This window comes from Lacerta agilis, chromosome 7 (assembly GCF_009819535.1).
Source record: "Lacerta agilis isolate rLacAgi1 chromosome 7, rLacAgi1.pri, whole genome shotgun sequence".
Lineage (NCBI taxonomy): Eukaryota > Metazoa > Chordata > Lepidosauria > Squamata > Lacertidae > Lacerta > Lacerta agilis.
The window spans coordinates 7,044,750-7,067,337 of record NC_046318.1 but is presented as its reverse complement, the minus strand read 5'-3'; the positions used below and the strand labels follow the sequence as shown (position 1 = coordinate 7,067,337).

Genomic DNA, 22,588 nt, shown 5'->3' with positions numbered 1-22,588 from the left:
TTTTCCCAGAAAAAGAGGTGCCGGAACTCACCATGAACACCTCACTCGTTCTCTTGGCAATGGCGCCCACCTGAGAGGTGCCGCAACTGAGTTCCGGCTGCAAAAAAGCCCCGTCTATATCTATCTATAAATATTAGTGAATGGATAGATAGATAGATAGATAGATAGATAGATAGATAGGGTGACCGTGGGTGACCTTCTGCCATGGGTGCTTTAGTTGGAATTCCTGCATTGCAGGGGGTTGGACTAGATGACTCTCGGAGTCCCCCTGCAGTTATATGATAGTAGAAGGTGCTTCGGAAGGCAGGGGCAACCTATTGTCTACAATGGAGCATTAAGGAAAACACCGCTTGAGTCCCTCCAAATGAAGGTGTTGGAGCCCTGCAAATTGTTTGGCCATGTTATTTGCACAGCAGATATTGGCTCTGCCTCAAAGGCAAGACATGCAGATCTGTGATGTTATAGACAGGATCTTGGTGGGTGGAGAAAACGTTTCTGTGAACAGCCCCTAAGACATGCAGAATTGTAGATGGCATCCAGCTTGCGTCTCCCTGGGATCCCTGTCCCTGGACTTTCCTTTCTCTTCTCCTTCTTTGCCTCAAAACCTTCAATTCCCACACCATCCCAAATGCTGTTTTTCCTTTTTTCTGGCAGCTGCCAATAACCCTTTCTGATGCTAAGCCTCGTGTGACGTTTTCCCAGCGAAAATGATGTTCAGCCCCCCCCCCCGCACGCCCTGCATTTATAACTAATTTTCTTGCTTAAGTCTGATTTGCATACCCAATGAAAAAGAAACGTGTGCTATGCTTCACACATAAAGGTAAAGGGACACCTGACCGTTAGGTCCAGTCGCGGATGACTCTGGGGTTGCGGCACTCATTTCGCTTTATTGGCCATTGGAGCTGGTGTACAGCTTCCGGGTCATGTGGCCAGCATGACTAAGCCGCTTCTGGCGAGCCAGAGCAGCGCAAGGAAATGCCGTTTCTCTTCCCGCTGGAGTGGTACCTATTTATCTACTTGCACTTTGATGTGCTTTTGAACTGCTAGGTTGGGAGGAGCTGGGACCGAGCAATGGGAGCTCACCCGTTCACAGGGATTCGAACCACCAACCTTCCGATCGGCAAGCCCTAGGCTCTGTGGTTTAGACCACAGCGCCACCCGCGTCCCTGTATGCTTCACACATATCCCTGTGTGTATTCTCTTTCCTGAAAGGGCTCTCTAGACCAGGTTATCTCTTAGAAGTATGGCTGCCATCAAGCCAAGACTCCCTTCCTGTGTGGGTCTGATCATGAAAAAGTTTCCGTTTTTAGTTTGCGTGCTAAATACCTGCTGACAAACCTGCCCACCATAACTTTAGCTGCTCCTTTTAAGAACATAGCAATGGCCTTGCTGGACCAGGGCAAGTTGTTTTTTTTGGGGACATTTGATATCTCTGGGATGGCCTCCTTTCTGCTTTTGGGTGCATGGACAGTCTGTGAAGTAAAAGCAGTGAGATGTCTTTGAATATTTTCTTTCAGATGGACCCTAACAGAATTTCGGAAGAAGATACGCATTGTCTGAGAAGCTTTCTGAGACTCCAGGGGAATATAGACCTGCAGGAAACAACCTTGGCAAACCAAGAAACAAGGCTGCTGTCTGAATCGTGCAGAAGGATGAAGCAGGCATTTCAAGGAGCGATGCAGAAGGTCAGTGCAGCCCAGCTGGTCCAAAGCTTACATTAACCCCAGTGCAAAGTGAGTTCCTGGCACCCAAAGACCCAAAAGTGTCAGTCAGTAGCTGGCTTGTCCTGCTTAGCCAAGAAGCCGATTTCTTGGTGTGACTCCCAATCCGAATCGGGAACGTAATACCGGTTCCGGACCCCAGAGCTGTTTTTTTCCATCCGAATACAAGTGGCACCCTTAAGCACACTTGAAAAACACCACGATTAACCCAACCTGCAGTTTGTTTCTTACCCGCAGCGCATTTTATACTTACGGCTGCTTTGGAAAACCGTTATTCCTGGCCTTATGTTCATCTGGGGTATATAACTAATTCTATAATCAATCTCAATAAATTATGGTCCACAATTCTTCATTCCCTCTTAGTGGAAGAAGCTTGGAGTTCAGGCGGAACAGAATATAAATTCTGCGTTTCCCTCAGCAGAAAGTGTTTGGAGTTTATCCTAGTGGTTAAATGACACAGTAATACCGTATTGGCCTGACTACAAGCCTCACTTCCCCCCCACATTCCGACCTTACGGTATGCAGACAGGAGCGCCGCAGAGTGGCATCTGTCCCACGCATAGTCCCCCGTCCTCTGCGCAGCGTGGCTGCCCCCCTTATGCACCCAGGAGCAGCAAGGAATGGAGTAGCTTATATTCGGGTATTTTTTATTTTTTTCCTTCTCCCCCCCAATTTTAAAGGTGTGGCTTATATTCGGGTGCGGCTTATATTCGGGCCAATACGGTAGATAAATGACACAGCTCAGGACCGCAGCACCTCAAGGACTGCCTCTCCCCATATAAACCATCCTGTGCCCTGCAATCATCATCTGAGGCCCTTCTTTGTGTGCCTCCTCCATGAGAGGGCTGGAGGGTGGCAACATGAGACTGGTGTGGGAATGTTCAGGGATGCAGGAGAGGATGTATTATTTTATGATATCCTATTCCAACTTGTGTTAACAAGTTCAACAATATCAGCAGAGTTTACATTCCCCTTTTTAACACACACAGCGGATGCGTTGCTCAGGTTCGCTAAAACCTCTGTAATAACACTGTCCTGATATTTTCCCCTTATTCCCCCTTAAAAGATAAGACACGGCACAGTCTTCTATAAAGGTATAAAAAGTTTACTTACAGACATCCTGTTCACAATAGGACCCCAGAAGGCAGACTTTAGCTTAGAAAAAGTAACATACTTGTTGGAGGCTATTCCATAGAGGAGATAGCTCCTTTTGTCTTCTCTTGGCTGGAGGCCAAGAGAGCATCTTTAGCTAAGCAGATGTTGCTTGTTTGAAGAGCGAAGTCAAAAGAGGGAGATGGCGTCTGGCCCCAGTGCTTTTGTTTTACCTGCACAGGTGAGGCCACACCCACCTCCAGTCACATGCAGAGGAAGTCTGTCCCAGCCCAGGAGAAACAGGAAGTTCCGACTGGCTGGACCAGACATCCCCTTCTATGTCCACTCTAGGGATGTTGTACTTGACTGCTCCCGTGTTTCACATCCCACAAATGGGCCTTTTCTGTAGTGGCTCCCCATTTGCAGGATGCTCTCCCCAGAGAGGTTCTCCTGGTGCCTTCATTGTTAGGTGCGAGGCGAAAATGTTCTTCTTGTCTGAACCTGGACAAATTATGATAAACCATAGCTTGGAACGCTGGTGGCACTGTGGGTTAAACCACAGAGCCTAGGGCTTGCCGATCAGAGGGTCGGCGGTTCGAATCCCCGCAACAGGGTGAGCTCCAGTTGCTCGGTCCTAGCTCCTGCCAGCTTAGCAGTTCGAAAGCATGAAGCGGAAGTAGATAAGTAGGTACCACTCCGGCGGGAAGGTAAACAGCATTTCTGTGCGCTGCTCTGGTTCGCCAGAATTGGCTTAGTCATGCTGGCCACATGCTGTACGCCGGCTCCCTTGGCCAGTAAAGCGAGATGAGCACCGCAACCCCAGAGTCGTCCACGACTGGACCTAATGGTCTCTTTACCTTTATAGCTTGGAGAGGCTTGTTTCAACAAAGGGGTCAGATATGATGAAGAGCAGGCTAGAAATTTATTCAATACATAATTGAACCACAGATCACAATTAACCACGGTTTTTCAAGTTCAGGCAAGTTGTGGTTAATCTAAAACAGAAGCAGGGCTTTCTTTCAGCTATATTTTGCTAGAACTCAGTTCTGGCACCTCTCAGCTGGGCGCCATTGCCATTCTAGGAGAATGAGGGAGGTGTTCATGGTGAGTTCCGGCACCTCTTTTTTTCTAGAAAAAAATAGCAATGCATAGAAGTGATAATTTGCATATTCCTGCAAGAGAAAGAAAATCCAAAACAAGTAATGGTTGTTGTTGTTATTGCCTTGTTTCTATAATCTGTAGCTTCAATTTGCTAAAAATCTAATGAAAATATTTTTTTAAAAAATGTTTCCAACATCCTTCGCGCAGCCACGCTGGAGGAGAAGTGAGAAACAGGTGGCTCACTGCAGTTTGTTGTTATAAAGCTGAAACTTTCACTTTTGAGTTGAGCGTTGCATCTGAATGAAGCCGGTGAGGGGTTTTGAAACCTACGTAGGTCTTCCCAGTCTGACCACTAGACCACATGGGCAGGGCCATCTTAAGCATAACTGAATGCTCTGACTTATTTAGATACATCCTTATTTAGAGAGCCAGTGTGGTGTAGTGGTTAAGAGCAGTAGACTCGTAATCCGGTGAACCGGGTTCGTGTCTCCGCTCCTCCACATGCAGCTGCTGGGTGACCTTGGGCTAGTCACACTTCTTTGAAGTCTCTCTTCTTCTTCTCTTCTTCTGTCAACCTTTTTTAGGCGGGGGGACCCCCAAAGTTGTTGACCATTTTGAGGAAAGGTTCCCCACGGGGGTGCATAGCGTGCATGTCCAAATGGCGAGAAGGGGTGTGTGCGGGGAGAGGAATACACCTGGAGCCGTTCCTCTTCTGGCCTCCCCACAACTCTCTCGCAGAACCCTCCAAACTCCTCCCCGCATCGCCTGTTGCTTCACAGTTGCGGCCGTGCAAAGACGGAGCGGGGAGATGGATTCCCCCCCCCCCGGTTGCTGGCCAAAGGCTCTGCCTGACTGCCCGGCCACAGTGCCTGGCTGGGGGAGGGCAAGGAGGGAGGGAGGCTGCCAAGGCAGCCGGCGATGGAGGCGCTGCTCGGAGCCCGGAGCGCAAGTACAAGGGCACAGCAGAACATGCAACCGGGATCCCAGAAGGTTATGGATCCGCCGGGTCCTGCGCCTCCTCATATGCATAGCCAAGATCCCGATTGCACGCTTCGCTGCTCCTCGTGTTTGCGTGCCGGGTTTGGCTGACTGCCTGCATGGGGGTGTGGCGCGTGTCCCGGGAGGGCACAGGGCATGCCGAGGAGGGGGCAGCCGCAATGGGACGCTTTCCCAAAAGGAGGCTCCGGGCGCAGCGTGGCATGGCGGAGGCAGACGAGGGCGGCGAGCTGATGCTGGGAGGCGCCGCGTCCAGCCTCCGCCTCTTCCCTGGCGCCCTCCAGAACGTGGCGCCGTGGTTCCCCGCACCACTAGCTTCTATGGCTAAGATGGCCCTGCACGTGAGCTAAAGTGAAAAGCTGTTGTTGTTTGCAGCAAGTCATTATGATAAAGTGATCCATAAATTGAAAGGGGGGGAAATGTAAGCCTAGTTTGCATGACCATCCCAAACTCCATAAATCATGAAGGTTGGTGAAACTGGGAAGAAGAAGAAGAAGAGTTTGGATTTGATATCCCGCTTTATCACTACCCGAAGGAGTCTCAAAGCAGCTAACATTCTCCTTTCCCTTCCTCCCCCACAACAAACACTCTGTGAGGTGAGTGGGGCTGAGAGACTTCAAAGAAGTGTGACTAGCCCAAGGTCACCCAGCAGCTGCACGTGGAGGAGTGGAGACGCGAACCCGGTTCACCAGATTATGAGTCTACTGCTCTTAACCACTACACCACACTGGCTCTCCGCATTCGCCTTCCCCTCCTCTCCTTGTGTGTTTGCTTTGGCACAGAGATCTTGCCCAGGGTTCAGAACAAGCATCAGATGCAAGGAGATTTTGACACGGGCCTTGTTTTTTAAACAAGGGAAGCCAGATGACGTCCAGCCCCATTTAAATACTGTGTGTCTCAATAAACACTGGCTCTCAATTTTCCTTCTGCTTGACTTTGCAGACTTAGCAAGTCCTCGAAAACTGAGCACAATGCGCTTGCTTCACATGGAAGTGCCGGGCAAAAAGTGTCAGGCAAATGTCTAACGGTTGCATAGAAGCAAATACTGTACTGGAGGGTCTTTAGAGTGTTTGATCTCTTACACATCACTGCATATTTAGCTCTATTTAAATGTAATTACAATCTAATCTAGAGCCGTTTAAAAGCTGACAAGAGTGCTGGCACTTGATATGTTCTGTCTTTTGTAATTGCCCCTTGCGTAGGAAGTAGAAAACTCTTGGTTCGTTTCCTCTTTATTGCCTTTGAGGGATTCTAATGTCCCAGCAGTTCTGTTAATAAAAATTACTGCAATAGGTTTTAATTGCCCTAGTTCAAAGTTTAAAGAAAAGCTTTGTCTGAGTTGTGCAGAAGAAAGTGGGCTCAACAGAGCCCTGTGTAATGCTGTACACTGTAAAATTATTCCTATAAAATTTTGCATGGGTAGGGGAGGCCCTGGTTTTCATATTTTGAAAGGTGTACATAATATACGCAACTCAAATAATGTGCTGAAGTTGTCTAAACTTTCTCAGAGTGGCATTTGGAAGGGGAAATCAATTTAGCCTCAGTGCCCTAGTGAAATGCTGTATCTGTGATTCCACATTTTGAAATACAGGTTTTTCAGTTTTCTTGTTGTTGTTCAGTCGTTCAGTCGTGTCCGACTCTTCGTGACCCCATGGACCAGAGCACGCCAGGCACGCCTATCCTTCACTGCCTCCCGCAGTTTGGCCAAACTCATGTTAGTAGCTTCGAGAACACTGTCCAACCATCTCGTCCTCTGTCGTCCCCTTCTCCTTGTGCCCTCCATCTTTCCCAACATCAGGGTCTTTTCCAGGGAGTCTTCTCTTCTCATGAGGTGGCCAAAGTACTGGAGCCTCAACTTCAGGATCTGTCCTTCTAGTGAGCACTCAGGCCTGATTTCTTTAAGGATGGATAGGTTTGATCTTCTTGCAGTCCATGGGACTCTCAAGAGTCTCCTCCAGCACCATAATTCAAAAGCATCAATTCTTCGGCGATCAGCCTTCTTGATGGTCCAGCTCTCACTTCCGTACATCACTACTGGGAAAACCATAGCTTTAACTATACGGACCTTTGTCGGCAAGGTGACGTCTTTGCTTTTTAAGATTTTTTTTCAGTTTTCTGAATACAGGTAATTCATAACTTAGGTGCATTTTGTTTGACCCCCCCCCCAAAGCTTTACACACTTGACTCCCCTAAAAAAGCAAAAAATTTAAAGAGGGAGGCAGAAAGGGAGCGGGTGCCTGGGGGGAAAAAGATTTTGATGATCCCACCTGCCATTGAACCCAATGTGCCTTGACAATACAGTGGTACCTTGGTTTATGAACTTAATCCGTTCTGGAATTCTGTTCTTAAACCAAAGCGTTCTTAAACCAAGGCGTGCTTTCCCATAGCAGTGGGGGACTCAATTTACAAATGGAACACACTCAACGTGTTCTGCTTCCAAGGCACAGTCCACAAACCAAAACACCTACTTCTGGGTTTGCAGCGCTCTTAATCCAAGTTGTTCACAAACTAAGCTGTACATGATTTTGTCTTTATGTATTGTCCCTGGAACGTAACCCCGAAGTTAGTTGAATATATCTCAAGCCTTTTCCTTTCCCCCCCAAATTTCAAATAACTATGTGTACCTTCTAAGGTAGGAAAACAGGTCAACAACAGTTGCAATCTTTGGCTGCGGCTTTTTCTGTACAACAACATTTTTTTTTAAAAAAAAGGAAACATCCTATGTGGCAGGATATTGCTATAGATCTGTAGGTGCCCAGGGGCCTTGCTCCCCCCAAAAAAAGTTTCCAAGAAGGGGGCTGCCCCCCCCTCCCCCAATATCCCATGGTGATGTGCATGCCACACAAGCAAGTGTAGCAAAAAACCGAAAGACAATCACGGGATGCAAGTAACCAAGGCTTCGTCTTCAAAACTATGTTTTTTGTTAATACAACTATTTAGGTTAGCTAACCTGAGTTTAAATTACACGGAATTTTTTGGGAGGACTCTCCCCCTACTGCTCATTATTCTTTTGATTTAATCTTGATAACTTTCTAATTTCCCTCTGAGGAAACTGACGGAGTGTCCAGTGAAACGAGGGAGAGCCGGCAGCTCGTTAGGGTTTCAGTTTAGGGTTTCAGTTTTGAGGGTTTTTATTTGAATAATATAGATATATATTTGTCTAAGTTCACCAGGTTGTTTGGGGACCCTCACCCCATTTTCCAGTTAAGTTTCAGTTATTTCTTTATTATACTATTATACCTGTCCCTCGTTTTAGGGATTTAGTCATGGCTGAGTATTTGATACTTTTTTTCCTTGGTTGACACAAGCAAGTGTGGCATGCGCACATGATGTCAGCACGTTGCTACTGTAGAATCAACAAGTGTAAATGCAAATTTACTCAGGTAACTTCCTTTTGAGACCGCCTGGGAATGAGCCATTTAGGTGCCACAGGGGGATGAAAGGATTTGTGGGCTTCCTCCCTCTCTCTAAACCACTGAGCCTCTCGGGCTTGCCGATCAAAAGGTCGGCGGTTTGAATCCCTGCGACGGGGTGAGCTCCCGTTGCTCGGTCCCTGCTCCTGCCAACCTAGCAGTTCGAAAGCACGTCAAAGTGCAAGTAGATAAATAGGTACCGCTCTGGCGGGAAGGTAAACGGCGTTTCTGTGCGCTGCTCTGGTTCGCCAGAAGTGGCTTCGTCATGCTGGCCACATGACCCGGAAGCTGTACACCGGCTCCCTCAGCCAGTAAAGCGAGATGAGCGCCGCAACCTCTAGAGTCGTCCATGACTGGACCTAACAGTCAGGGGTCCCTTTACCTTTACTCCCTCTCTCAAGGGCTAAGTGTGAATAGGTGTGGAAAGCTAATCCTTCCCCAGAGTTATAAAAGAGACCAGAACTTAGGTTAGGGAGCAGGAAATCAGCTGGAGTTAGAAGAGTGAAGGAAGCAGAGAGGAAACATTATGTTGGGTTGTGCTCTGCAGTGCAAGTTAGGCTTCAGGAGAAAGATGGTGTTGGGCTTCCTGTTGTTGCTGCTGCTATGGAATAAACTGATGAGTTTCGGGGTGCTGCTGCTCTGAGCCCCAGTATTCTGCCTAATTCCTGAAGGAAACACTAACCCTGGATAGTGTACCTGCAGCCCCTGGAATCTTGGGGGAGATTGGGGTGGCGTGCAACACTGGTGTCAGAAGTGGGATCTGTGTTTCCTAGCATAAAAGGTCCGTGAGCATTTGTGAAGTCAAAATGGAGGGAGGAATTGAAGCACCCCTTGAAGAGTTCAGGTTGATGGAGCAGCGGTTGGACCAGCAAAAGGAGCAGCATTGTGAGAAGTTGGCAGTGGTGGCACAGAGGAAGCTGTGGCAGGGTTGGCGGCGGTGCAGTGGAACTGGCAACAGTGGGGACTTGCTTCACCTTGCCTCATGGAAGCCCCAGCCTTGCTAAGGGGGAAGCTTAGAAAATTAAAAATGTCCCGGCCTCTTCCTGGTCATCTGCGACAGAGCATTGTCCAAAGCCTGTGGCAGCAGCCTCACGTGGAATGGCTGCCTCTGAACAGGACCCTCCCAGCTTGTTCAGATAGTGACTAAACTCGGAACGCCATCTGCAGCCTTTTCGATTCTCTGCTGAAATCTGTGGCTCCAGCTTCCATTCAGACACGTGCAAGGTTAGGGTGCCACTTTTCTCACTTGGATCTTGGCCAGTGTCCGTGAATTCCCCAGCTCCATTCAAACCAAGTAGCAAGATTACATTTTTTTTTGCTCTTGTAGTCAGTCTGTTTGTTGATTTCCTGCTTGAGGCGTCAGAAGGCCTTTGCCACTCCAGAGCTGCAGAACCCACTCTTTAGAAAGCGGGAGGGCGAGAAGGGCAAACAGAAAACTGCGCGACAGTTTGTGGAGTGATACTTTTCTCTGTCCCCGTCCCCTTGGCTGGGCTCCAGACCCCGTCACCTTTGGGAAAACTCAGGCCTGGACTCGTCTTGCGCACGGCAACAAAGCACTTCACCGGCTGGACCTCCAGGGTGGCCTTTCATGAGGAAACGTTGGCGTCTGAGAGAGTGCTTGAGGAGAGTCTGGCCTTGCAGTCCTGGGGCGGAAGGGGAGAAGTTGAAGCAGGGAGCTGAGAGCCAGGGAAGCCCTATGGTTCAAATGCTGCCTCTGCCGTGAACTCTGGAGGTGACCGTAAGCAAACCACGCTCTCTTCAGCCCGCCCACCCACTTCTCTGCAACAAGGGGATAAAAAACTATCTCACAGAGGCTGTTTTCGTTTTGTTTAGGATTACACAACGTTGTGTAGCATTTGGAAGACTCTGCAAAGCCTTCTTCAGTGTTGCTGCTGTTTTTGAGTTGGCAATGTGAGGGTGCAAAGTGCTTTTCGTAGGGTTAGAATTAAAAACTGTTTGGCTTCAGGACAAATGTGACTTGTGTGAATATTCTTCGATGTGCCCATTGCTAGGGCCCACCTAAACTGCAACCCGCAACAGGGAGGAGGAATTAAAGAACCTTTTAATGAGGGGGAAAGAGGAGAGCGCAAAATATGGTCTGAAGCTCAGCATCAAAAAAACTAAGATCATGGCCACTGGTCCCATCACCTCCTGGCAAATAGAAGGGGAAGAAATGGAGGCAGTGAGAGATTTCACTTTCTTGGGTTCCATGATCACTGCAGATGGTGACAGCAGTCACGAAATTAGAAGACGCCTGCTTCTTGGGAGGAAAACAATGACAAACCTAGACAGCATCTTAAAAAGCAGAGACATCACCTTGCCGACAAAGGTCCGTATAGTTAAAGCTATGGTTTTCACAGTAGTAATGTATGGAAGTGAGAGCTGGACCATAAAGAAGGCTGATTGCCAAAGAATTGATGCTTTTGAATTATGGTGCTGGAGGAGACTCTTGAGAGTCCCATGGACTGCAAGAAGATCAAATCTATCCATTCTTAAAGAAATCAGCCCTGAGTGCTCACTGGAAGGACAGATCCTGAAGTTGAGGCTCCACTACTTTGGCCACCTCATGAGAAGAGAAGACTCCCTAGAAAAGACCCAGGGAAAGATGGAGGGTACAAGGAGAAGGGGACAACAGAGGATGAGATGGTTGGACAGTGTTCTTGAAGCTACTAACATGAGTTTGGCCAAACTGCGGGAGGCAATGAAGGATAGGCGTGCCTGGCGTGCTCTGGTCCACGGGGTCACGAAGAGTCGGACACGACTGAACGACTGAACAACAACAACAACAACTATACATGGAGTGCATGGCTTCTCATAATTGCAGAATAGAGGGGATTTTGATAGATACAACTTGTCGTGCAGGAGTGACAGAATCTGGCCTGCTGGAATCCACTCTTTTACCCAGTTGTGGATAATGTGACTGGGGGTGGGGGGCAGAATTCTGTGTTGGATGAAGCCTGTAGGACTGCCCCATCTGGTCCACAATCTCCATTCCTCATCTGCCCGCCCCCCCCCCATTCAACCTGGCAAATATTGCAAGCCAGTCAGATATTGGGATATTTTGCTTTCAGTAGATGGTCCCCCTTTCCATGTTGTGCTATTTGTTGCTATAAAGATTCGCTGGACCAATTTCTGTGGCCACAACATTCTGAACCAGTTTGCTTTCTCTGCAGTTTACTTCCTGAGCTGCAGAGGTAGAAACCAGTGAATTTCCTGGAAGATAATGATTGTGATCTTTTCTCTTTCTCAGTGCCAGTCACACAGTCACTTCTAGGCAGCCTATCTGGGTTATGCTACTGACACCTTCCTTGAAATTAAAACAATGCCCAAACACTTCTTAAAATATTCAAAAGCTTTTCTTTGCAGAACTTATAGCTAAAGAAGAACATGTGCAAAGTACTTATTCACAAAGCATGGGCTTAGTTTTACTTAGTTGAAGATGACAGCTTCTTTCTTAAACATTCAAACAAACTGTGTCTTTATCTCTTTCAGTATTTGCACTCAGCCCTCCGTACATTACCCATGCAATTCCTTCTGAGAGGTTTCTGCTTTCTCCTCCCAGCAGTTTTCTCCTTCCTGCTTCTTTGGGAGAACATCAACCTGTACTTCTTTCTGTCACATGCATTCACACAGAAACATGAGCACTTCTCTCTATTGCGCCGAGCAGGGGTCAGCAAACTTTTTCAGCAGGGGGCCGGTCCACTGTCCCTCACACCTTGTGGCGGGGCCGGACTATATTTTGGAGGAAAAAATGAACAAATTCCCATGCCCCACAAATAACCCAGAGACGCATTTTAAATAAAAGGACACTTTCTACTCATGTAAACACACCAGGCAGGCTCCACAAATAACCCAGAGGTGCATTTTAAATAAAAGCACACATTCTACTCATGACAAAATATAAAATAAAATAAAAATCCTTCCAGTAGCACCTTAGAGACCAACTAAGTTTGTTCTTGGTATGAGCTTTCGTGTGCATGCACACTTCTTCAGGTACCTGTAACATTCGACTCATGTAAAAACACACTGATTCCCGGACCGTCTGCGGGCTGGGTTTAGAAAGCGATTGGGCTGGATCCGGCCCCTGGGCCTTAGTTTGCCTACCCATGGCATTAGAGAGAGAGAGAGAGCTATTGAACCCTGTCTCTTCTTCAGTGTTCATGGAAATGCAGCCCTTTAGATATTTGAAGATGGCTATCATAGTCTTCTGTTCTCCAGGCGAAACATACCAAGTTCCTTCAGCGGTTGCTCATAAAGCTTAGTTTCCAGACCCTTGTTCGTTTTGGGATGTTCCAGCTTGTCAACACCCATCTTCAGTTGTGGTGCCCAGGACTAGATGCAGCATTCCAGTTCTGACCAAGGCTTGTTTCTTCTATTTTTAGGAAGTCCAGCGTATTATTATTGGTAAGGATCAGTCAAGATCAGATAAATGTAAGTATGATAGTGGATTCATTACTTGATATCATTTAAATCTGATGAGATTTCTGTGGTGATTTTAACAAGATGTCTTGCTTTTAGCTACAATGGGAGCGTCATGGTTAGATTTGCCCAAGAAAAACAAGCCTGACAAAACACCCCTTGCCCATCTCATAATCGATGGCAATAAAATTCCAGCTGGTAAGCTCCTTTTTCATCTTGTTTCTATCGATATTATGCTGCCTGAATTGGGCCAGTTTACGTTATTGTGCAAAACCATGGTTAAGAAAACTCAACTATGGTTTGGTGTGGTGTCTGAATTGATAAACCATTGTTTGAAGTTGGCTGGCAAAGTAGAATCTGGTCATGATTTGAAGTTGGCGTGAAAACCTTGGTTTGCATTAACTGTAGTTTCATGGGAAATCCGAATTGACAAACCATTTTAATGGTAATTGTCTCCTTTCATTAAGGGACCCAGGTGGCTCTGTGGGTTAAACCACAGAGTCTAGGGCTTGCTGCTCAGAAGGTTGGCAGTTCGAATCCCTGCCACAGGGTGAGCTCCCGTTGCTCGGTCCCAGCTCATGCCCACCTAGCAGCTCGAAAGCACGTCAAAGTGCAAGTAGATAAATAGGGACCGCTCCGGCGGGAAGGTAAACGGCGTTTCCGTGCGCTGCTCTGGTTCGCCAGAAGCGGCTTTGTCATGCTGGCCACATGACCCGGAAGCTATCTGCGGACAAACGCCGGCTCCCTCGGCCTATAGAGCGAGATGAGCGCCTCAACCCCAGAGTCGGACACGACTGGACCTGATGGTCAGGGGCCCCTTTACCTTTACCTTTAGCAGATTGAAAATGAAATGAGACAAGCAGCTCTAACCTGTTGTTTTATCATCTGTAAATTTGGGAGGCCAAGCCACAGGTTGAATTGAACTAGGGTTCATGCAAATAATTGGTTTGCTGTAGCTGAAGTTGAGCCAATATGTAAACAAGTATGAAAATGGATACTTTAAACTTCTAAATTAAGCTTTCATTAAGTCCAAACTGTCGTGGAGTTTTTGTAAGATGGGAAAACTTCTGTGAGGCCTCCTGATTTCAGATCTCCCTCACCCCCCATTTGTAAGGCATGTAATTATTCAACTTTGCATAAAGTTGGTTAAAATCTTGCAGTGGAAATTCTGGAAAGCAAAGAAGCATTGGTCAGCAGTGGTCATGACCACAATTCATGAAATATTCCAAGCTAATATGATAGTTGATCCATGAGCATGTCTCCTAAATTATGTCAATAATTTGTAGGGCTGGAATGTAAGGGCATACTTCCCATTATCTGGGGTTATGTTGGCTCTGGTGTGTTTCCAGAATAGAGGATGGAAAAGGAAATGTTTTAAAATGGTATTTCCCTTTTAATGCAGCCTTCTGTTGAGTAAATTGTATTGTTAGTTATATGGTAGCTTCTGTTGATTAAATTGTATGTTACACTTCTTTCAACAACTCCAAAATGCATATATGTTCAGTTCAGGTAGTATGAATGTTCACTTAAAAGGTAAGGTTAAAAAAAAAGCAAAGGACCCCTGGACAAAACAAAATAAAAAATAAAAAAAATTCCTTCCAGTAGCACCTTAGAGACCAACTAAGTTTGTTCTTGGTATGAGCTTTCGTGTGCATGCACACTTCTTCAGATACACTGAAACAGAAGTCACCAGACCCTTATATATAGTGAGAGATTCTTATCTCATTATACATGATATAGCTGCTTTAGCCACCTCACCCCTTGCTTTTTCCTGTAAGACCAATTGCAGTTGTTAACAGTCGTCAACAGGTTTACCACACCTATCAGCCAATCACCCATCCCCAGCACCCTTCTGAGTAATACCCCTCTCACTATATATAAGGGTCTGGTGGCTTCTGTTTCAGTGTATCTGAAGAAGTGTGCATGCACATGAAAGCTCATACCAAGAACAAACTTAGTTGGTCTCTAAGGTGCTACTGGAAGGAATTTTTTTAAATTTTAAATTTTGTTTTGACTATGGCAGACTAACACGGCTACCTACCTGTAACTGGACCCCTGGACAGTTAAGTCCAGTCAAAGGTGACTGTGAGGTTGCAGCACTCATCTCGCTTCAGGCCGAGGGAGCCGGTGTTTGTCCACAGACAGCTTTCTGGGTCACATGGGCAGCAGGACTAAACAGCTTCTGGTGCAACGGAGCACTGTGACAGAAACCAGAGCACACAGAAACACTTAAAATGAATTGATGATTAATTGGCTAAAATCAGCTGACAGTTATGATTCTGACCACTTCCTTCTGTCCAAGTGGAATCCAGTATTCTTAGCCACCCTTCACTGAATGAATAGCCTAATGCTGTGGAAAACCTATAATCTGTATAATCTGCTCTCTGTGCAGATTATGCCATGTCCCCTACCCACATCCCATTTTTAAGCAGCTGGGGAACATAGTAACCCTTAGGCTGGGGCCGAGAGATGAGCATTTCTTTGCATGACTAGAGCCACCATGGGTGTCCTTAAATGGCCATTTGAGTTTGTTTCCCCAGGCATAGCTAGAAGAGCCGTCGAATCATAGACTTGTGGAGTTGGAATGAGACCAGAGAAATAGAGGAAATTAAGTTAAGAGAGATTTAAGTGTAAAGTCAAGTTGAAGGCTCTGGACATTACACATTAAAAAGCTTCTCTTTGCAAGGCTGCCTTAATAACAGTGAAACCAATTCTAGGTATACACAAACTCATGGCTGCAAAAACAGTATATTATCCACAAGTTGCCCTAGAAGACAGACTCTGTCCGTGCTATTCTGGAGAAATAGGGACCGCCCTCCCATGTATTTTTTTTTTGTTGCTCCCTTTATAGAGACCTCCGAAACGAATCTACCCTAAAGATATTTGACAAGTTACCTGGACGATCTGAAGAACTGCAAATTACTGTATTTTACGCTCCATAAGACGCACTTTTTCCCTCCTGAAAAGGAAGGGGAAATCCCTGTGTGCTTTATGGAGTGAAGGCTTCGCTCCTGCGGCCTCTCCCTATCCCCTGCCGCATTTGGCGGGAGGTGGGGGGAGGCAGCGGAGATGTTGCTAAATCGTGCCCAGCACCTCCGTTCGCCGAAAGAAGCTTCTTTCGGCGAGCGGAGCTGCTAGCACGATCCAGCAACATCCCCTTCGCTTCCCGCTGCCTCCCCCCATCCCCCGCCGCGTTCGGCGGGAGGTGGGAGGAGGCAGCTGCGATGTCTGCTTTTGGGATCGGTGGGCAGCAGGGAGGTTGGTGGAGGATTTCCTCCACCACCCCACGCGCTGCCAGCCGATCCCAAAAGCAGGCTTTTGGGATCGGTGCAAGGTGCGGGGTGGTGGAGAAAACAGCGGGGATGCTGCTGCTTTCTCCACCACCCTGCGCCCCGCACACTGATGCCAAAAGCAGGCTCATCTCCTCTTGCTTTAAAGGGACATGGGGAGGAGGGGAGAAACGGAGCGTTCTCCCCTCGTCCCCATGTCCCTTTAAGGAAGCGGGGATGAGCCGCTGTGAATGGAGAAGGGGCTCCCCCTCCAGCGCCCCCCTCCCTGCCTTTTAGAGGTGGAAAACCAGGAAAATATTTTTTCCTGGTTTTTCCCTTTTAAAAAACAGGTGCGTCTTGTGGTCCGGAACGCCTTATGGACCGAAAAAATACGGTAAATGGCTCCTTTCAGACTCTAACCCAAAGGTCACTGCTATGGTGGCAAGATTCTGCGCCAATGCTATCAGAATTCGGTGCGCCTACATAGGAGGCACTTAAATTAACTCCTGATCAGAGACAGATTCCATTTTAATTTATAGCGTATAGTAAATAATTAATATAAAAATAAGGATCAAAGGTTAACTGATCCCTTTTAGATAAGTTATTTAAATTTTAAATGTTTAAATATTTTAAATAATAATGATGTAATGCAAATTATTGTGCTGGTCGGTGACCGTAATTAAGAATTAATCTCTTCTCTTCTCTTATCATTAAATTTAAAATACGATATACATTTTCTTATCTGTTTCCCTCATAGGTACCAAAAAAGTGAACCTTACATCTTGGCATCACGACAAAGGCTGGGCAAACATACTGAATATGACATTCAGTGATGGAAAATTGGAAGTCAATCACGATGGCTTCTATTACCTGTACACCAATGTATGCTTCAGACACCATGAAGCTTTGGGAAACCTAACTGGACAAATTCTGCAGTTGATGGTATATGTCATAAAAACAGATGCTAAAAGGAGAAACCCTGTAATTTTGATGAAAGGAGGAAGTACAAAGAATTGGTCAGGAGACTCAGAATTTCATTTCTATTCTGTAAATGTAGGAGGGTTTTTCAAACTGAAATCTGGCGAAATAATAAGCATCCAAGTATCATACCCGTCATTATTGGATCGCTCTCCGGAAGGAACTTACTTTGGGGCCTTTAAAATAAGGGATATCGATTGAGTGTTGCTACAGGATTTTTCAGAGGGAAAGTAGCCTATTCATTCAACTGGACCAGATTACGGGAGATGTGATGGAACAGAAACAATCATTTCTCCCTAGACCAATGTGGTGCTCTCCATCTTTTTTTGGACCACAACTCCCGTAACTACTGGCCATTGGAGAGGCTGACTAGGGGTTGATGGGAGTTGTACCCCGGGACATCTGGTGAGCACCACATTGGCTATCCTTGTTGCAGACAGTCTTCTCTACAGCTCAGTTGCACTTAGGATAGTTCATTTTCCTATGCTTAATTTGAAATTCATTTGTGAAGATTTGGGTTATGGATTTGGTATATGTGGGTATAAATTGGCACCAGTCCGTAATAGCATCTAAACTATTTTTTTTAGAGACGTGCTTGAAAATCCGAGCACACTTTTCGTGATGCTCAAGGAACAAAAGGTGGAATCCGGACTAAGTTAGTTGCATGCAAGTTCCATTGAAATCGATAATGAAAAGTCCCATTTATTTTGGGGGAACTAAACGCAACTAACTTACAAAACCATCCTGTACATATCTACTCAGAAGTAAATCCCAAGGAGTTCAATGGGGTTTACTCCTAGGTAAGTGTGTAAAGGATTCCAGCTTTCATTTTGATGGAAGATTTAGAAGTGTGACTTTTTTTAACATTTGTTTTGTTTTGCACATTCGGTCTGCAAAGCAACCTGTGCACTGATGGCACTTTTAAATAAACAGTACTATTTTTCCCCCATAACCAAAGCATTTGAAAAGCCAATTTTATTTTGCCCAGTTTAAAAGTCTCTCTAGACCTGGATTCAGGGAAAATGTTAGAATCTTTAATTAAAAATAGAATCGCCACTTCTCCTTGTTTGTTTTCCAGATGATGAAAATGTTTGTTCTTCTGCAGGCAGAATTGCATCTTGTGTGTGTGTTGTGTATTTTGTACCTATGTGCCTTCATTGGTTTTCTTTTTGTCCCACTCCCCCCCAACCCGCTCTGGCCAAGGGATATGCCACCAAAAGTTCCAGTGTTGTACATTTTGTAACTTCTGGCACTGAAGTTGTTCCTGACTTGCCTGTTGCCATATGCATTTCTCCTGCAATGTGCTTTTCCTGTTGTGATGGAAGACCAGCAGTGAAAGAGGGAGAAGCTGTTGCTAGGTGACACTGCATGTATGGGTTGATTGACTATTCGACAACGTAGTGATAATGACTAACTCGCATCCCATTTTTTAAAAGGTTACATACACCTACCAAGAGTTTAAGTGCCTATCTAAACATACCGTATTTTTTCTGTCTATAAGACACCCCCATATATGACACCCCCTATTTTTGGGGACTCAGATTTAAGAAAATGGGGGGGGGGGGAAGAGATGTATCCGTGTATAAGACGCCCCCTAATTTTTGACATTATTTTTAAGGGGGGAAACCTAGTCTTATACACAGGGAAAAATACGGTAATTGAGTTGGATCCAGACTAAAGTTAGTTGAACTTTGACTCCATTGAAATCAGTGGAAAACATTAATCATAACTTCAGTCCCATTGATTCTGGTAGGAATCAAATCCAGCTAATTTAATCTTGACGTCTAGAAACACATTTAACATACAGATCCTTTCATCAAAGATCCAGGGTTGTCAGTGTGTCACAACCTGTGTTTGCTGTCATGAAATTCATCCAGCAGTTGTCAGCAAACTTTTTCAGCAGGGGGCCGGTCCACTGTCCCTCAGACCTTGTGGGGGGCCGGACTATATTTTGGAAAAAAATATGAACGAATTCCTATGCCCCACTAATAACCCAGAGATGCATTTTAAATAAAAGGACACATTCTATTCATGTAAAAACACCAGGCAGGCCCCACAAATAACCCAGAGATGCATTTTAAATAAAAGGACACATTCTACTCATGTAAAAACACCCTGATTCCCGGACTGTCCGCGGGCTGCATTTAGAAGGCTATTGGGCCGCATCCGGCCCCCGGGCCTTAAATTGTGGGACCCCTGGCGTACAGCATAGTCAGTGTGCTGAGCAATGGTTTTTCGGAAAACAGCAACCTAGGTTTAGCAAACGAGTTGTTTGATGATGTAACGGCAGACCCAAGAAATGCCCCCACTTGGAGTGTCAAGAGGTGCTAATAAAATATAGTTAGGTGTGGGAAGGTGCTGGTTGTTCCTTGCAAGAAGTAATCTTTAAAGCACGAAGCGTTTGACATGAGTCCATCAAAATGAATTCAGCATGCTTTTTAAAAAACAAAAACTTAAATTGCTCAATAGGAGCTAGAGCACAAGTGGGCAACTAGTTTGAATGGTGGGACCATCTCACCCTGTTTTCTAAGCTTCCAGCCTTCTTTTGTATGTCACAACTTCCCTGTTATTTCACATGCTTTCAGTAAGAAACACCTTTCTTTCTGTGTGCCACCGAGTTTTGTGTGAGGGATTATGCTGGCTTGGTTTATGAGCAACAACCAAGCCTCAGGTTCATACACTCCTCCACCTTCCCTTCACATATAAGAGAAAGAGATTTAAAGCTTCAGTGCTTTGACTAGAAGAAATTGTAGTTTGTAAACCTGGTCTTCTTAACCCAGCGCAGAAGCTTTTGATCTCTGTTCCTGGAGATGTACAGGTGAAACTCGAAAAATTAGAATATCGTGGAAAAGTCCATTTACCACAGCAATTGTTTTCATTAGCTACTGGAGTTTAATATATGAGATAGACTCATGGCATGCAAAGCGAGATATGTCAAGCCTTTGCTTGTTACAATTGTGATGATTATGGCGTACATCTGATGAAAACCCCAAAGTTGAAATGGTTAATTTGGGGTTCTCATCAGCTGTACGCCATAATCATCACAATTATAACAAAGGCTTGACATACCTTGCTTTGCATGTCATGAGTCTATCTCAAATATTAGTTTCACCTTTTAAGTTGAATTACTGAAAGAAATGAACCTTTCCACGATATTCTAATTTTTTGAGTTTCGCCTGTATGTCCCTTCTTCCCTGCAGTCATGCCACAGAATAGGTTCCTGTGGCATGCACAATATCATCCCCAGGTTAGAATTGACTTCTAAGTCATTAGCTGATAAAATTATTTGAGGCTGGCCTGATCTGTTAAGCTTCTTGCGTTTCCCTGGTTCTGCAGTTGGCTTGCCATTGTACAAGAAAAGATAGGAGTCCCACACATTGAGCATTGGCCCTTTTAAATTTGAAAGGAAATCCTGCCAACGGATTCTCAGCATCATGCAGAACTTGCAAATACGTAAGTTTCCCAAAAAAAAGGCAAAATGGGTATTTTTATATTCTGTAATATCAAGTTATATTTCAGGTGTATGTTTTGTTTGAAAAAAAATCTGTAATTTATATTTGTCCTAAAGTATTTGATACAAAATATTTAAAAAACTTACTGTATGTGTATTTAATGTTTGAAAATTGTACAGACATGGATAACTGGTGCACTTTGTTAATCCCGTTGGGGGAAAACTGCAGCTAATATGACCATTTGCCACTAGCAAATGTGATGTTTCTTGGTGTTTTATTAATTTAACAGCTTCTCTTCGATCTGATCAGTGTTACTGAGAAGTCAAGGGCCAAAGTATCTTTAGACAACTGTTGATAATTTTAGGTACTTTTCGCATCTCCAAAAATTCTTCCTTCTGGCAAAGTCCTTCCATGTCATGTTGAAATTCTTGGGGGGGGGGGGGGTTGGGTTCTTTCAGGAAGGACTGAGAAATGGCAGCAATATTTTCAAGATTGTGCCTTTGAATTACATTAACACCATTCAGCTGGGAATATGGAAAAGTATACAGCAGACAAAGGGATTTGTCAAGAGTATTTATGTAATTGTTCAACAGACATTTTATCCTATTGCAAATGTTGGAATACTGTAAATGCTGTAATAGATTCTTGCAATACAAACCTTTTCCAATAAATACATAGAGGCCCATGTTACTATTATTGTATATTGTATAATAAGCATTGCTTTTGAATGCTATGACTTTTTTTTATAAACACATTTCTAAGAAAAAGAGTTTGTGGTTTGCATTTCTCTTCTGCCCCCACATCCTTTCTCTGTAGATTTCTTATCTTAGTACTAGCACTATACCATGTTGGAGCAAAGGATTATAACAAATGTGATTGCTATTAAATAAAATAAAAAATTCCTTCCAGTAGCACCTTAGAGACCAACTAAGTTTGTTCTTGGTATGAGCTTTCGTGTGCATGCACACGAAAGCTCATACCAAGAACAAATTTAGTTGGTCTCTAAGGTGCTACTGGAAGGAATTTTTTTATTTTATTTTGTTTTGACTATGGCAGACCAACACGGCTACCTACCTGTGATTGCTATTAGTTTGAGACATATGGAATGCAAATTCTGTTAACTGTGAGCAGCATAAATTCAAATAATGCCAAACCTACACAACTAGTCCTGCTGTCTTTAGGTTAGTGGCTAGCTGAGCCAATTATGCCAGAGTATCTTCAGTGGAGTTGGGGGTCAGGAACTGAATACTACCGGTATCTGAGCCAGCTACAACTGAGATCTGCTGCATCCTAAGTGGATCCTCGCCTAGTGGATCTTGCCATAGGATTGCCCCCTACATGACTACATTATTAAGTGGGATGATAAAGCAATGATTTTGTTCTCAAGAAATGCACTTTAGGAATTGAACAGTGTAATGAAAATTCATTTTTTTTTCCAGGTGGTGGGTCTTTCCCATTTGAGATATGTTTTAGTGTTTTTGCTCCATTTTTTTGTCAGTTACAGCATGTGTACAGTCATTCTCCCTCTCTGCATTTTGGCAACTGGATCATAGTTTGGGTAATGGCTCAAAGAAGGAAATATAGAGGGTCCAAATTGAAAAAAAAAAAACTATTTACACATTGTTATCTGCTCGTGAGATTATTCCTTTTTTGGCATTTCAGCAAATTTTGCTACAAAAAATATGTCAAACTTCGGAAATCAGTAATTAAACCAAATTGAATTATCTTAGATAGACTGTGGCTTGGGTGTGTGTACTGGGCCATACAAAACACAGGGTAATTGAGAAGTCAATCTAGCATTTTTTGTTTGTGTCTATATAAAAGACACGGGGTTGTTGTTTTTAATAGCTGTAGGTCATCTTAGGTTAGGAAGGAATGAAATTTGGTCAAGTGTGGGCTGGCTACCAACATGAGACAGTCTGTATCAACAATGGGAACGGGACAGTTACCAAAAGAGTTGCAGAACCTTCAGGCTCCCATTTTCCTTTCCTGGAGAGAGGACAAAAAACAAAGGTTTGTAAGCCACTTAAATAAGCAGACTGAAGAATGTGCTATGAAATGTCTTCCATTTGAGTCTAATTGTAATTGTAGCTCCCTGATTGTTGGCAATAATCATTCTGGCACTCTGGCCATCCTTTTATTGAATA

At 44.9% G+C, this 22,588-nt stretch overlaps 1 protein-coding gene across 1 annotated transcript in view; it reads left to right on the top strand.

Annotated features, from left to right (window-relative positions):
* TNFSF11 (TNF superfamily member 11) overlaps positions 1–17,842 on the top strand; it is a 28,873-nt gene extending 11,031 nt beyond the window's left edge. Inside the window, exons 2-5 of the mRNA XM_033154037.1 lie at positions 1,518–1,685; positions 12,706–12,754; positions 12,842–12,940; positions 16,769–17,842. Coding sequence (XP_033009928.1) covers positions 1,518–1,685; positions 12,706–12,754; positions 12,842–12,940; positions 16,769–17,190 — 738 coding nt within the window. The 3' untranslated portion in view covers positions 17,191–17,842. The remainder of the gene's footprint in view (positions 1–1,517; positions 1,686–12,705; positions 12,755–12,841; positions 12,941–16,768) is intronic.
* The last annotated feature ends 4,746 nt before the right edge of the window (positions 17,843–22,588 follow it).